Genomic DNA, 16,023 nt, shown 5'->3' with positions numbered 1-16,023 from the left:
GGTGGTAATATTATGTGAAACACCTATTCTAATGATGTACATTTTGGGATTGGAAGGTTGTGCATTCATCCAGCTGAGAAAATTACTATGAAACAGTAAATCCAGATCAAAATGTGATGAAGATCCACCTGCCACAGAGAAAGTATTAATAGAATATAAGGCTAGGGTCTAGGAGAAGTGGCCCAGGAAAGCCATCCATTCAAATTTTGTTTCCTTCCTACTTGAGAGGGTTGGGGATGAGAGGTCCGCCCTTCCCTGGCTCATAAGCCCATGAGTTGTGTAAAACACTGTTCAATAAGGCAGAATGTAAGTGCTCTTATATATTGAGTCCAGGCAGTTTTCACTTTTGTCACATCTAGTGGATTTGGTTATTGCAAAGCTTCATGTTTGATTTGAATACATTGATTTTTTAAAATAGGTAAAACGTACACATAGTATGAAATTTTAAAAAAACATATAATGAAAGGAAAATCACTCCAGTGTTTCTGCCCTCCTTGAAAGCAACCAGTGTTACTATTAATTTGTATCCTTCAGAGAGATTGTATGTGTGTGCAGTTTGGTTTTGTGTTTTAATTCCCAGGTATCTTATTTGGTCGCGAATGAATAATATTCTCCACCCCTTTGTTTCATACTTTAGGGCATTTATGCAGAAACGTTTTGGATACTGCAGCCTCAGTAGGACTAATTCTTTTTGTTCTGTACCATGAAGTTCATCCTCTGTATCTGTCAGCTGGTTCAAAAGTCCATGTTTCTCACAGGATTGGCCATGGGTTAAGAATCATTGAAGCTGTGTCTATTGAGCACTCTCTCTCTCTCTCTCTATATATATATATTTGAAATTTTCCATTAAAAATGTTTTTTTTTTAAACTCAGTCTTCTGTTTGTTTTAAAATAATGCTTAGTTGCAACCTAGAAGCAAACTATAGATTAATCTCTAGACAGAACCCCCTGCCCCACCATCCAAGTCAGACATTCAGAGTTCCCAGTTTGCAAATGTGACATAGGATGATTATTCACCTTCACAAGCCATCCTTCTGTTTAAACATAGGATTGACTCCGAATTTAGTTTGAAAAGCCAGCTTCTCTGGCAGGTAAAATTTGATTTATACACTAATTCTTTCAAGAATATGAATCTCATGCAGAAGAGGGCTTATATTCGCTTATATTCTGCCTTCTTGAACAGGTTTTACACAACTCATGGGCTTATGAGCCAGGGAAGGGCGGACCTCTCATCCCCAACCCTCTCAAGTAGGAAGGAAACAAAATTTGCATAGATGGCTTTCCTGGGCCACTTCTCCTAGACCCTAGCCTTATATTTTATTAATACTTTCTCTGTGGCAGGTGGATAAGGAGTCGGATCTTCTCCAAATTAGAACTTCCCGAAGATACACAGTTCAGAGAAAGGAGCGAGGCTCTTGGTGTTTTCCAATTCAAGTCCTGTATAGTTTCCCTAGGGCCATTTTACCCTTGGTGCCCTTTCATGCTCGCTCCTTCGTCTTGCTATAGTCTTAACACCCAAGGCCTCTCAGTCATCATTAAGAATATTCCCACTGGTCAGGGAGTGCCCTTTGAGTGTGCCCTTAAGAGCAGCTATCAGATTTGAGCAGTATCTGCTTTCTGACAAGTTTGAAGACAGGATGAAGGAAGCCATTGAGTCTTTCCCAGTGGAGATGGATACCACAAGCTGCCTTTGGGACCGTGTTCAATATGTGAGGAGTTTAGTGGCCTGGCAGCTTGGGTAGGGTTGGGGATGTAAGTGTGGGTCATTCAGGATGGGGCAGGGATCTTCATGGTCTCAGCCATGTCATCCATTCAGGGTCCTGATGCTGGAATCCTTCCCTCAGCCTTTGGCTCCAGCCTTTTCTGGGCAGGGAAACAGAACGAGGCAAAATGCCTGGTGTGTTTTAAATAGATTCTGCTTGCGGCAGCCAATAAATCCAACAGCTTGGAAGGTGAGTGACCCTTCCCGAGACTTACATTGTGCCATTTCTCTTGCCCCTAGCCCCCGGAATACTGACCACCCTGGCCCCTCCTGCCGTCCTCCCCTCCGACCTAAACTCCAGTGATGTTAGCCATCCTCCTGCTGCTCCCTAGATGGACTCTCTTCAGGCTTTTCTGGTTTTAGTATTTATTACACTTTCCACTTGGCTTTTTCTGTCCGCAAAGCTGATTTTCCTCATGCTATTTGTTCACTCCACCCAGTGCACATCCCCATCTGCTGCTGCTTGTCTGACTCTCATGGCTTCTCGATTATCTTCTTGCCTCCACCTTCCCGTGGCCTGCTAGGGGACAGCCCAGCCCCATCTGGGCCTGTGTGCAGTTGGACAGGCAGGAGAGTCTGCTCATTGCAGTGACAAACATTGGGGCCTGCGATGTGAGGTCAGCAATCAGTGCTAAAGTACAGCCAGGACACCCCAGATTGAACGTAGGCAGCACGTAAAGCCGTTTTCAGAAGAGTGTCTTTTAGCAGAGAGAGTTAGGACTTCAGAGGACCAATGTGGCCTCTTCCCATCCTATCACAGAGACAACTTACAAGACCTAAGCATCATGATCTCTGGATTCCCAGTAAGGGGTCATACAAAGGAAGGACATGAATATTTTTTACTTACTAAGGGGAGATTGGCTGTGTTGATTCTGGAAAGAGGTAGGGTGTGGGGAAAGTGAATGGAGGGTAGAGGCTCCTACCTCGAACAATCTCGGTTGTGGGGAAAGCGAGAGCTCCAGACTGGGAAGCAGACCTCAGTGATGACGGCTATTTCTTGGCAGTGTGGCAGTGCCATAAGTTGGCCAAACAGGTAATGGGGGAATCAGAAATCTGAGGAGGGGCATAGGGAAGTAGGACACACAAGTGATGGGCCAGCACCCATTCAAGGTTAGAATCAGAAAAGGAAAGTCAGTTGGAGGCTGGATGTCATGAGGGAAAGCTGATGAGGAGCTGGCACTGGGGAGATCAGGGCAGTGGGACGCTGCCAGAGACCCTGCAGCCCAGCTCTGCCACATGGAGGCAAGCAGTTTGGGGATGAGGCCAGGAGCAAAGGGATCTGTGAGGACCCTGTCTCCTACTCATCTCTCGCCCTTTTATTCTTTTTTATGAGCCTGTCCTCATGTTATATTAGTAGTAGAAAACAAACAAAGGCAGTCTGCCTTTGAAAGGGGATGGCACAGCCTGGAGAATTTAAGGCTGGATGTATTTCCCCCTTTGCTGAATTCTTAGGCCTCTTTGCCCATCTGGTGCTGGAGCTATGGGGCCGGCCCCTTACTGGAGCACTCTGAATGGAGTCCCTACACAGCTTGAAGCTCAGATAAGTGCTGGTGGCAGGAGTAGCCAGCAGCAGGTGTGCACCCACAGAACTCCTCCAGGCCCATGGGGCAGCCAGGGAAGCAAGGCTGTTGGCCAGCCTGGCTAGAGGGGGGTGTTTGCCTTAGGGAGGGCCTGGTCTGAAGGCAGCCTCCAGTGTGTGAGTCCAGCTCAGTCACTGGGCTCCTCTTCCCCTAGGCACTGAGCTGCAGAGAGACATGTGGTAGAAGAAAGAGGATAGAAAACTTTTTTCTTGCTGGAAAGAATTTTAGGTAAAGAGGTAAAAAAATTGAAAAGGTACAAAAGGGTATACAATGAAGGTCTCTCTCCTACTCCTGTTCCCCTCAAATTCCCCTCCTCAGAGGCATCCCCAGATGTACCAATTTCTTGTACATTCTTCCAATTTCTCCTTTTTTAGTCTGCTGTAATCCAGAAGTTTCCAGATTCTTGATCAAATGGACTATTTTAAGTTGTTGGGACGTGTGTGTGTGTTGTGTGTGTGTGTGCGCGTAAGATATAGAGGGGGGAATCAAATGATAATAAAGAAAATTGTATCCTAGTTGATTGCCCATTATTCTTGCTGAGGCAGGGGATGGTTTAAAACATTAAAACAAGTAAATAGAATTCTAAAATGCTAGCACTTGAAAGGACCTTCCAAGTACCTCTCCTCTCCTCTCCCCTCCCCTCCCCTGCCTTCCCCTCCCCTCCCCTGCCTTCCCCTCCCTTCCTCTTCCCTTTCCTCCCCTCCCCTCCCCTCCTCTCCTCTCTTCTTTCTTCTGTTTTTTTTTTTTTTCCCCAAAGCCCTCCCTATAAACATGAGAAAGAGGCCCATATAAGTGACTTTTTCAGGGTCACCATGCTAGCTGACAGCACATCAGCTACTAAAGTGGACATTAAAGCAATGTTCCTGGGATTGGTATATATTTTCAAGCTCTCAGCAAGGCTGAAGATATTCATCGATATATTCTGAAGTATAATTTCTAAAACCCAGGTTTCCCAACTCCCAATTGTCCCAGTTGCCCAAGAAAATACTGAGTGCTCCATCTTTAGGTAGTGGTCTTTGTAAAGATAAGTGATTCAGAGGTGGAAGGAAAGACAAATGATCAGACATGGATTTAGAAATTTCCTCTGGTGGACACAAATAGAAGGAAAGAAATTAGTAATTCCAGGAAAAGCCCAAAGTCAAATTCCAATTGAAAACAGAGCATGCGCACACATGCACCCACCCACCCACCCATACACGAGTACTGGCAGAAGACAGAAGATGACTGCCGGCAAAGTCTATTGTCTGTCTATCCTGCTGGGCTCCAGGCTGAGATTCAGGGTCCAGGCAGAGGCTGTGAGAGGCAGCATAGCGCCATCCCTCTGCCAAAAAACCTGCAGCCCTCTGGCTTACTGTCACTGGGCAGGTATTTTCTTGTTGGGCGAAAGGGAGAAATGTCAACTTAGACTAGACAACTAAGAAGACAAGCTGTGCGTGGGGAGGATGTGCCTGGCCATGCCACCATGGAGCTCTGCCACCACTGGCTCCATGAGCACTGACAGACAGCCCCAGCTGTTTCCTACCACCTACCAGGAGGAAACGCCATAGATTTACATGCTGATAAAATGGCAGGATGATATTTTAAAATCCTCCCTGTTTTGGCATCAGCTCCAGACACTGTGAGCAATTTCAGTGTCCAAGCCAGACTGATGGGCCTTTTGATGGCTTCAGAGGGTGGCTTCAGTGAGAAGGGGACATGTAGGACTGTAAACATTGGCTGTAAAAGCCTTCAATTGCTTTGAAATGGTAAATTTCCAGGCAATGTGGATCTGATGTTATAGCCTCCTGCATTAACAGCTTTTTCTTCCCGTTCAATTATTTTGACGGGTAAGGGAGTAGAAATTACACTTCAAAATATATCGATGGATATTTTCAGCCTTGCTGAGAGCTTCAAAATATGTACCAATCCCGGGAACATTGCTTTAATTTCTACTTCCCAGTTTCACAAGGAAAATGGAGATATCAATTATAAGCACCATTAGACTGAGGGAAATGCAGGACCAGGACTATGGATCTCTCTTCAAATTCTCTTTGGTCTTGTCACCTGACCTTTTTGATATTGAGCCAAATTTTATTCAAACCTTAGGTCAAGGGGTCCATCCTGATATGTACCAGATGAGATTCCCGATAAAGCAATGAGTATTCCTAAGAGCCTGGGTCCAGGGACTTGAATTAAGGCATCTGACAGGCAGAAAAAAAATGCCAGTTTTCTGTCTCTCCATCTTCACACGAGGCATCCAGAAGCCCTCATCTCTGACAACATGGCCTTTCTGCCATGCCTAGGTGCTGGGTACATAAGCAGCCACCCAGCAACATATTCGCCCCAGTTGTGTTTCTGGCTTTCTCATCTCTACCTGACTGGCGCCATCCACTCTCCCTGAGCTCCAGATCTGGATTTATAGATGCCTTCCTGGACCGACCACAGAGAGCTCAAGTTCACTGAACACACCTCCCCAATTGGCTCCTCATCCTATATTCCCCATTTCAGTTAATGGTTACATTACACCAAAGCACTAGTCTCCTAAGCAAGAAACTTACATGCTATTCTCAAATCCTTTCTCTCAATCCACCTCCAACTGACCACCAAATCTTACCCTCTTTCTCTTCTGCTTCAGTGTTACCGCTCTAATCTGTGCTTCTGTGGAGCTCTATTATATCATCTTGTGATATTTTTTTTTTCTTCTGAGGCAGGGTCTTGCTCTGTCACCCAGGCTGGAGTGCAGTGGCATGATCATAGCTCACAGCAACCTCAAACTCCTAGGTTCAAGCTATCCTCCCCACTAACCCTCGTGAATAGCTAAGACTACAGGCATGCACCACCATGCCCAGATAATTTTTAAATTTTTAGTGGAGATGAGGGTTCACTATGTCACCCAGGCTGGTCTCGAACTCCTGGTCTCAAGCAGTCCTCCTGCCTTGGCCTCCCAAAGTGCTGGGATTACAGGCACGAGCCACCACACCCGGACTCATCTTGTGATTATCTGTATTTATTTCCCCATTGTCAATTACTAGACTCTTCAGAGGCTACAACCAGATTCTATTAATTTTTGTACCCCCAGTACCTAGAATTGCCTGGCATGGTAGGTGTTCAAGAAGGAAAGGAAAGGAAGGGAGTGAAAATTCCACGCCAATGGGCAATCAGGCACTGGCTTTACAGTCTGAGTGGGCTATTTGGCATTTTCATGGGACAGAATGGGGAGTAGCAGCAGCTGCCACCCTCAATATTCATTCATTCATTTACTCTGCCTAGATATTTAGTGAGTGCTGCCAAGATGCCCAACACTGTGCTAGAAACTCATGATACATAAAAGGAGGCTGCCAGGCTCTGCTCAGAGGAGCTCCCATTCAAGGGAGAGACAGGCATGTGGTAGGCACTAACCTGGCCTCTTGGGTCATGTAGTCTGATCTGAGGACCTTGGCCACTCAGCTCTGCAGAGGCTACGGAGAAGGGGAAGGGGCTCAAGAGAAGGTAGTGGAGACGGGAAGGTCAGAGAGGCCTTGGAAAGGGCTCTGCCTCTGGGATCAGTTCTGCTGAGGAGTGGTTTTATTTATGTATTTCTCCTTTGTACAAATTCCTTGCTTGTTAATGAAAATCATTTGACACATTTCTAATTAGCCTGCAGCCTCTGCAATGCTATTCTCAAATGCAACACCTGGGTTATTTCATGATCCCTAGTAACATTTATGGTTCTTGCAGTTGTCCACCAGAATTGGGGTCATTCCTTCTGCTACTTCTGATGGGACCACAAAGGACTTTCTCTCCCCACTCATCCTGGGGCAGGAGGGTTTGGCCCTGGCTCCATGACTTGGGGAGGAAGCACTGGCAGGGGACTCACTACACTGGTCCGTCCTGATCCTAGACGAGTCACCTGCTTTGTCTGTGCTCTAGTCCTGTACTCATTTCTCAAGTGCTTGGCTTAAGATAGAAGTGCATTTTTCATAAAGCTACCCTGCCTTTTTCCTCCCTCCCTCTTCCTGTCCCTTCCTTCCATCAGCAATACCTATGAGATCGCATTCCAAGGGCTTTAGACAAACAAACAAAAAACCAAATACTGCACATTAACAAGTATGTACTATTTGCCACTACTAGAAGCACCGGGGAAACAGTGGTAAACAAAATACACAAGAACCCCAGTCCTTTTGGAACATATACTCCAGTGGCAGAAACGAATAAGTAATAAACCAGGGTTATCAGACAAATAGGAGGAGGAAGACTGACAATAAGAAAGCTGCCAAGTTCCTTTCAAAGAGCTCAGTCCTTTCCTCCATGTATAATGGTTTGTAGAAACTCACCTTATAAATATCTTTTCCTTAGAGACGATTGGTGCATTTAGTGCGCTCAGCTGGCAGTGGGCAGCACATGCTCCACTTTATGCTGGCACCTCCGTGGGCATCAGTATCCTCCCCTGTGGAAAGGGGATGATTGCGCCTTCTTCACAGGGTCGTTGTGAGTATTCTGAGATCCTGTATCAGCACACTGCCTGTTGCATGGTAACATACATTCTGTCCACCATCCCTGCCTTCTTTCCTGCTTAGAGCAGATATGGGCCCATGAGGGTATCCAGTCAGGTCCCTTCCCTACCTTCTGGGCCCTACTGCTGCAGACAGAGCAAGAGCTTCTGAGCTGGCCCAGCATCTCAAAGGTAATGAATGGGAGGCTGGGGCCCTGCTCTGTGCCTCTCCCCTGCCTTGCCTCCAGCCTGCTCAGCAGAGGCTCTGGAAGAGGCAGCCACCCACCCACGGGCAGGACAGTCTATGAATGCTGGACATTAGCCATGGCCAAAGAGGCTCACGTCAGATCTGTTCTTGGCAGCAATAGTGAGCAATCCCTTTCAGGAGGCCCCTTTCACCTCCAGCAGCCAGCAACAGCCTGCGGGAAAGAGCCCCAGGGGACTGGGGTGCTTACTAGGCACTGGATTTTATATGACTTTATTTCATCCTATCTTTCCCAACAAAGTTGTGAGGTAAGAGCTGTCAGTGCCCCATTTTGAAGTTGAGGAAACTGAGGTTAAGAATTTGCCTAAGCCACTCTCTTAATTTGTGACAGGATCAGCATTCAAGTTCAGGTTGTCCAGCTCCAGAGCCAGGGCCTTACACTGACCTGTACCCTTTGCCCCTCGGTTATCCACTCCTCTACAACCCCCACACCAAAGGCACGGAGGCGGAGGCGGAGGCGGAGAGCTCCCTGGGGCATCTGGGAGCCCCAGGGGCTTGTGGAACTTTGCCCAGCTTACCCTGAGTGCTGGCTTTGACAGCTTTAAAACAATGCACCTAAGAGAAATCCTGTGCCTAAGAGAAATCCTGAAAGGGAGGAAATGCAAGTTCTAAGTGGCACAGTTGGTGGGAGCCCCGCTCCTCACAGGACATCTCGTATCCCTCCTTTTGTGGATGAGAAAACGGAGAACTGTGGGCAGGGAAAGTGAGGCTCCTGCATACAGAAATTCAGACCATACTGCAGATTTCCCAGTGGCGTCAGAAGCCCTGCACTCGTACCCAGACACAAACGTTGAAAATGGCACGGGACTTAAACTGAGCTTCACTACTTATTTGCTGTAGAATTCCAGGCAAGTTGAGTAGCCTTTGGGCTTCAGTGTCATCGTCTGCAGTTGGGGATATGATCCTCCTTAGCTCAGGGTTGTATGGGCGTTAGAGACAGTATAGGTGAAGTGGTGGCACAGTGACTGGCATCTGGTAGGTACTGAGTAAACTGTAGCTATTATGATGACTCTTGTTTTCAAAGTTCAAAGTCTGTGAAGAAACAGTGAATTCCTTAGCTGTTGCTTTGATTCTATGATGCTGCTGGAATCCATTTCTAGTATCAGAAAGGAAACAACACTTATGGTCATTTCTGAGCATTGAAACCTACCCCAGGGAGGGCCAGTTCTGCACCCACTTGGGATTAGAATCTGAAACAAAGACCACAGACTGTAGCCAAGGTGACAATTCCTGGTCTCTAGCTCTGCCAGAGTGCCTATGGCTTCAGGCACATTACTCCACCTCTGTCTATGTGGAATTCCTGTAAGTCAAATGAGCACGGTAATTACTTGCTGTCTTACCCCCACCCCACCCCTGTCATCCCCCAGGGAAGTGCCCAACTAAGGAAGAGCTGTGGTAAAGTCATCTAGAGAGGCTACACTTCACTTCTGTGCAGTCTTTCTGGTGGTGGGGGCCAAGGAAACCTTCTGTCAGGGACAGAACTACCAGGAGTGACCATTTGGGGCAGAAATATAGCATCCTCACCACTGAGCCCTGGGCAGTAAGTGGTGAGATGTGAGAAACCCTGCCACATTCTAGCCCATCCTTCCCCTCCCTCCTTCTCCCCATGGAGCCTTCCTTTTGGAGTCACTAGAAGCCCCATCCGCCTGGTTTCAGTCAGCATGGTCCAGCTTCATCCCCATGCCGAGGGGTGAGTTTGGCGCCTTTCACCAGGAGGTGATAGGTGATATGATGTCTTCAGATCCCACATCCAAAGGCAACTAGATATGCACACAGCAGCTGGGATGAGGGGAGCAGCCTATGACAACAGGGCTACTCCCCAAGTCTTTTACCTGGCTCACCTGAGAGCTGTGTGAAAATGGGGGCACCAGAAGAGTAGGCAGTTCCCTTACATTTTCTTAGTTGATCTGAGAGGCCTGTGGAGCCTAATTACCAAGGAGCAAGGTCTTTCCTGGCCTCCCACAGATGGCATGACCACTGGATCTGCCCCATGATTCCTGCAGAAACCAGGTAGTGGTTTGGCAGTGGTTTTCTCCATCTATGCAAATGAGCCCTGGCCTCTGGCGCAGTCTTATTAAACTCCCCAGGGGAGAGACACACCACCTGGGAGAGCATCTGGTGTCTCCACACCCCTGCCCCTGTTGCTTGTGACTGCCACACCTTATGCCTGAAACTCCCTGCTACTTGTGTAGAGCCTTTTGGGGCCCTCTTTTGTGCCTTCTCTTCTTTCTAGGCCCATTCCCGCTTGGGTCACTTTTGGACTTATCTAAGTGTCCTCGTAACTAGCCTTCTGAGTGAGGATATCGTATTGCAGTGATGACCCTGGGTTTTCCGCAGCAAAAACCCAACTAGGGGTTTCTTCACCTCAACAGAAATGTATTGAGCATCTATTATGTGTGCAGTTTAGTCTCAAGTGCTGGAGAAATGGAGAAAAGCCACCTGATTTTACTTCTATCTGTCAGGGTGGTGCTCATGGGATGCTTGTGGGGGGCATGATGCTGTGACCTCAGTTTGCCTGATTCCCCAGGTGGCTTCATTTAGAGGCTGGACCCTATGTGGGTCTTCGGAGAAGCCATGGTGTCCAGCAGTGCCAGCAGGAAGCAGACTCCTCACCAACTCTGCCCCGGCATTCAAGGACCTCCTGAGTTCAGACTCACCCAGCCTGGCCAACCTCAACTCCCATCAAATCCTAGGCCCCCTGCAACGCCCTGCAGCTCTCTCTCTCTTGAACACATCAAGCTCTTCCATTCTCTGGATCTTTGCAAGGCCTATTCCTGCATTCCCTCCCCTTTCCTCACTTCCCCCTTCCTTGCCTCTTAAGTGATTCATCCACCTTTCTGGGAGCTTTCCCAAAGACCACCTTACAATAAATTATTTCTTCCTCTGTTGGATCCCTACTTTGTTGTTACACATCTATTCATTGAGTGCTCTGTGCCCGACACTGTGCTAGTCTCCTAAAACTCATCTAAGTCACGTGCTTTCTGCCTGAAAAGTAGTTCACGCCTGATGCTCAGTGCCTCTAGGGCTGGAGCGGAATCTCAGTGTCTGTGTCCTCGTCTCTCACCACCACGTTTTGCACTTTGTCGAAAGGTGTCAGATGGAGAGATGGCTTCCAGAGTGGGCTCTGCCCACTAATTAGCCGTGTGGCCTTGGGAGAATCATCCGGCCTCTCTTGCTTCCCTTCTTTCCGATGAAATAATGCTGACGATGATATTTCAGGGTTGTCCAGGGGTCAATGAGGCGGGGTGGGGGAAGCATCGTGAAATCCGGGAGCCCCAGGCCAGTGGAAAATGTGGAATGGCTGTACCCCTACTCTCCTAGCACTGGGTGTGAGGCAGCGTCGTTTCCCCTTCGCTCTCCTCGAATGTCAAGTGCACCAGCTTCCAATCCCTCCTCTGGGCGGGCCCTGTCTGGCTAATCTTGGCTGCAGATTCCAGTACAAACTCAGGACTCTCCCCTGCCCAGCCGCCCCTACCCAAGGACTCGCGGAACACACCTTGAATCCCGCGCCAGAGCGCAGCCCGGAACTGCAGCTCCGCGGCGCGGGCCCAGGTCGGGGGTCGCGCGTCTCCAGTCGGTGACTCAGGGCCGCTCGGTCCGGGGGTGGGTGTGGGTAGGCAGGACCGACCAGGGCCGCGCGGGGGCAGCTGCCGGGCGTTCGGTCATCTAGCGGTGGGAGCCGAGGTTGGCTCTGGCCAGTCGCCATTCCGCCGCGGGCGTCTGTCTCGCCGGGTTCCCGGGCGCGGGAGGAAGGCCCGCGCCGCTTCCCATCCGGCGCGCTCCTCTCCCAGTGCGCAGTGGCCGGGTGGGTCAGCCGGCGGCGGCTGGAGCGCGGGGCCGGCCCTGCGCGCGAATGAATGGGCGCCCGGGGGACGCGCGCGCTCGGGGCTGAAGGGCATTAGGACCGTGAGGATCGCTCGGCGATCCTGTCTCTCCCTATCACCCCCCCGCCCCCCCGCCACCTCTCTCCTTTTTCTGCTCTGCAGGACTGAGCAGCTAGGCGCGAGCGAAAACAAACAGCTGGGGCTGCCAGCGCCCCCGCCCCGGCCCCAAAAGCACGCCGGCCCCGGCCCCCACCCGGGGCGCCCGTCTGCCCACCATGAGGAAGATCCGCGCCAATGCCATCGCCATCCTGACCGTAGCCTGGATCCTGGGCACTTTCTACTACTTATGGCAGGACAACCGAGCCCACGCAGCATCCTCAGGCGGCCGGGGCGCGCAGAGGGCCGGCGGGAGGCCGGAGCAGCTCCGCGAGGACCGCACCATCCCGCTCATTGTGAGTACGCCCCGAGCGTCGGGCGGCCGGCTAGGGAGCCGCGGCGTGCGTCCAGCCCCTGCGCGGCGGCCGGGGGCGCGGGGCCCGGCCAGGGGCTGAGTGCCCCCTGCGCCGGGCCGGCTTTGTATATGTTGGAGCATTCCTGCCCGTTGTTATGGCAACCTCTGCCGGGCGGCTGGGCTGGGGCGCACCGACTAAGGGAGGGTGACAGAGGGTGGGGGCTGGGAGAAAGTGCTGCAAGTTTGGTGGGCCCAGCGTGCGCGCGCGGCTGGGAACGTGGCGGCTTTCCCGGCTCTGCGCTGCCGGGGCCGGGGGCCTGGGGGCTGCAGGAGCCTCGTGTGCCCCGGAAGGCTGCCGGGCCCAGCGCGCAGCCAGCGGGCTGTGGGAGCCACTCGCAGCCGAGCGCGTAGGTGGCAGTGCGCAGCCCCTCTCCAGCCTTCTGGGGGCAAAGGACATCGCGTGGGGGCGTGCGTAGGGAAGGCTCTCTAGGCGCTGCGCCTGGCTTCGAGTCCCCTTCTGAGCCCGGGTCAACTTGAACCCGCTTCTTCGGCGCGGACACTCAGCTCCCCTAGAGTTCTCTGGGTTGGGGAGAGGTCTCTCACTGTACGCGTCCCTCACTCCCAACATTAGGGTCTGCCACCACAGGTGGGCGGGCAGTGTCAGCGCCCGAGCTTGGCGATACCCTTGCAGGAAGTCAGCCTCGCGACATCTAAGCGGGCGGGGAAACAAAGGCGGTGTGGCACAGCGGGGGCGGCGGCGGGGCTGCGGGGGCCCTTGGCGCTCTGGGGACCCGGGCGGGGGCGTGCGGAGCCACAGCCGCCCTGCAGGGGGCGATCCTGTCGCTGTCTCCGTCCGAGCCCCAGGTGACAGCTGTGTGTGGTCAGGCAGGGGCACCTGTTGAGGCGGGAGGCTTTGGCACCCGCCGAGAGTGCGCTCGAGCGGGCGCGTTCTTCCAGACAGGGGCGGTTGATGGACGGGAGCCTCGGGCGACCCTCGAGACCTACCAGGGCGGGGCAGCCTGGCCGGATGAGGACCAGGAAGAGGAGAGCCGAGTGGGGCGGGGGTAAGGGAGTGAGAGAGCTTGGCGATTCCGACAAGGAAAGATCTGGGCCTGGGGGTAGGGGGGTGAGGAGCTCTGCAGCGGAGGTGCAAGGTCCGGAGGGCTGAGGCTTGTGTGGAGCCGAATCCGAGAAACGCATCCAGACGCAGATCTGAACCCCAGGAATATCGGGAAGTTCATTGGAGAGTGTCCCCTCATATTCCCATCCTGCCCCAGATTCCGAGTCCCCTGCAAAGGAACCATTATTTCAGGGCTTTGCCTGAGGAGACTTGGGGGGTGGGGGGTGAGGTTGTGGGTTTTGTCCTAGTTACCAGTCTGGGTGAATTCTCTGGGGGCAAGCCTGATGAGGTGCACTGTTCCCTTCTGGGCTGTCCTCCCAGGACTAAAAGCTGATGAGGAAAAGCCTCCTGTGCTGAGACCTCAGAGTGTTGTGATCTGAGCAGAGGGACAGGTTGGAGCCGGAACTGTCCAAACCAGCAGTGGCCTCCAGACCCCAGGGAGCTTCCTCCCCAGGAGCCCAAGCTGCCACATTCATACTCTGTGACAGGAACAGCCCTAGTGCTGTGTCCCTCTTTCTGGTGAGGTGATGGGAGGAGGGTCTGAGTTGGAAGGGGAGGAGAAAGAGGCTGGGCAGGGAGGAGAAGAAGGAAGAGAGCACAGGGGACTGCTGCTCAGAGCCTCTGCTTCAGAACCCGGAACCTGAACCCTGACCTGGCCCATGCACCTCTCTCCTGCTCCTTCCAGAGTCCTGCAAGATCCATTGGGAGGGCCGCTCACATTTTTCAAGAGTCCCAGAATGGTGTAGGGGACCTGCTGGAAGGATTCAGCACTGATTTTGAGGGATGGGAATTGGAGGTCATGAGAATCACCAGTAAACATCCTCTTGTCCATGCTTATTCCCACAGGGTTTGACTTGCTGCAGGTAAGAAAAGGTCTCAGAGCGGGAAGCTAAGTTTAAAGTATGAAGGAGTATCAGGGAGATACCTGGGAGCTGGGAAGTGAAGGTGCAGGAAGAAAGGGAGGATGGAAGTCCCTGGGAGTGGCAGAGCCTTCTGTGGCCACTTAGGGGCACAGCCAGCTCCCTCTTTGTTCTTAAGCTTTAGATGCCTGTTCCACCAGCACTGACCCCCCAGTCATGCACCACTTTTGACAACTGCCTTGCATTGTCATTGTACTCCTCTCTTCCAGTTATTTCACTTCCATGTGATTCACAGCTGAATGTAAATAACGCAGGCAGGAACTATGCTGGAAGCTCCTTGCATCTCCACATTGATGCACACAGCAAGACTTCTTTTATTTTTTGAAATGGAGTCTCACTCTGTCACCCAGGCTGGAGTGAGGTGGCATGATCTTTGCTCACTGTAACCTCCACCTCCCGGGTTCAAGCGATTCTCATGCCTCAGCCTCTTGAGCAGTTGGGACTACAGGCATGCGCCACCACTCTCAGCTAATTTTTGTAGTTTTAGTAGAGACAGAGTTTTATCATGTTGCCCAGGCTGGTCTCGAACTCCTGACCTCATGTGATCCATTCGCCTCAGCCTCCCAAACTGCACAGCAAGGCTTCTTAAAGGAGTAAAATAGGATTCTCACCCATTTCTGGGAGCAGTCAATGCTTCAGATCCCCTTAATATTATTATATTGTAGTCATATCACCTTAATATTGTATTGATCAACTGTAACCTGGCTCTAAGTAAGGAGGTAGGGGGATGTATGTTCAAGCTTCTGCAGGCATAGAACCCTTTGTTCAACTTAAAAGGGGCAGGTGCAGCTGAGGATGTACTTTCTCCCTGCAGTTTGTGGTAACTACTTATTCAGAAACATTTCTCTGTCTAGTTGGGCCAGGACGCTGCATGTGGATTTTCAGATTCTTAGAGAATGATGTGGCTAGCCCTGCTGTCAGAGGCTGGCGAATTCAGACAGGCGTCATCAGCACTCCCTTGGGGAATCAGAGAGCTGAGCTGGGAAAGGGAGGGTCTGCAGAAGCGCCTGGACCTGGAGGCAGCTCTGCTTTCACAATGTCTGGACTATTCGAAGCCAGCCAAATTGCTTCTGGACCTTGGCGATGCCTGTTTGGCATTATAGGGTGTCGGCATGGCAACCGTATGGCCAGATTTCTCAAGGAGGTCTTGATTTTTAATATTCTGTCCTGCTGTCAGCCCATGTGTCACCAATTTTGATGTGAAAAATTTGGCTATGGAATCTGTAAAGCTAAAGGGAGATACTGATTCCATCCCTATATGGCTGCTTACGATGTGGCAAGGTTTGTGATTTTTCTATGCTGTACTTGATGGGCGAGGCAGTAGATCTGGGGACATCCCCTTGAATCTACACTGATGCACGCTGGGACAGGACCGCAGCCAAACTGGGAGGCAGGGCAGACACAGCTGGCCCTGAGTCTTCAGTCCTCACAGTTGGGAAGAACATTTGTGGTTGTTTTGGTTTGGGACTTAGGTTTTCCATATGCCAGTTCGCTAACAAGCATGGGTGGGAGGCTAAGGTGTTACATGGAATTTCACTTTACACTTTTTAAAAAGACTATTCATTTTCGGTACAGGTGCATTCATTTGCGTCAATAGTCTCCTATTTAGAATTGTGAAAGATTTAGGCAAGACTTTTCTTTTTTTTTTTTT

At 51.0% G+C, this 16,023-nt stretch overlaps 1 protein-coding gene across 2 annotated transcripts in view; it reads left to right on the top strand.

Annotated features, from left to right (window-relative positions):
* The first annotated feature begins 11,634 nt into the window (after window positions 1-11,634).
* The window catches only part of GALNT16 (polypeptide N-acetylgalactosaminyltransferase 16), a 95,517-nt gene continuing 91,128 nt past the window's right edge, over window positions 11,635-16,023 (top strand). For both annotated transcript variants that reach the window (XM_033187614.1, XM_033187615.1), the window contains exon 1: window positions 11,635-12,333. In XM_033187614.1, coding sequence (XP_033043505.1) covers window positions 12,157-12,333 — 177 coding nt within the window. In that variant the 5' untranslated portion in view covers window positions 11,635-12,156. The remainder of the gene's footprint in view (window positions 12,334-16,023) is intronic.

The sequence above is a fragment of the Trachypithecus francoisi genome, unplaced genomic scaffold, assembly GCF_009764315.1.
Source record: "Trachypithecus francoisi isolate TF-2019V2 unplaced genomic scaffold, Tfra_2.0 Lachesis_group3, whole genome shotgun sequence".
In the NCBI taxonomy this organism is placed as follows: Eukaryota; Metazoa; Chordata; class Mammalia; order Primates; family Cercopithecidae; genus Trachypithecus; species Trachypithecus francoisi.
Note: the sequence above shows the minus strand (reverse complement) of the source record. Positions and strands in the feature narration are given on the sequence as shown.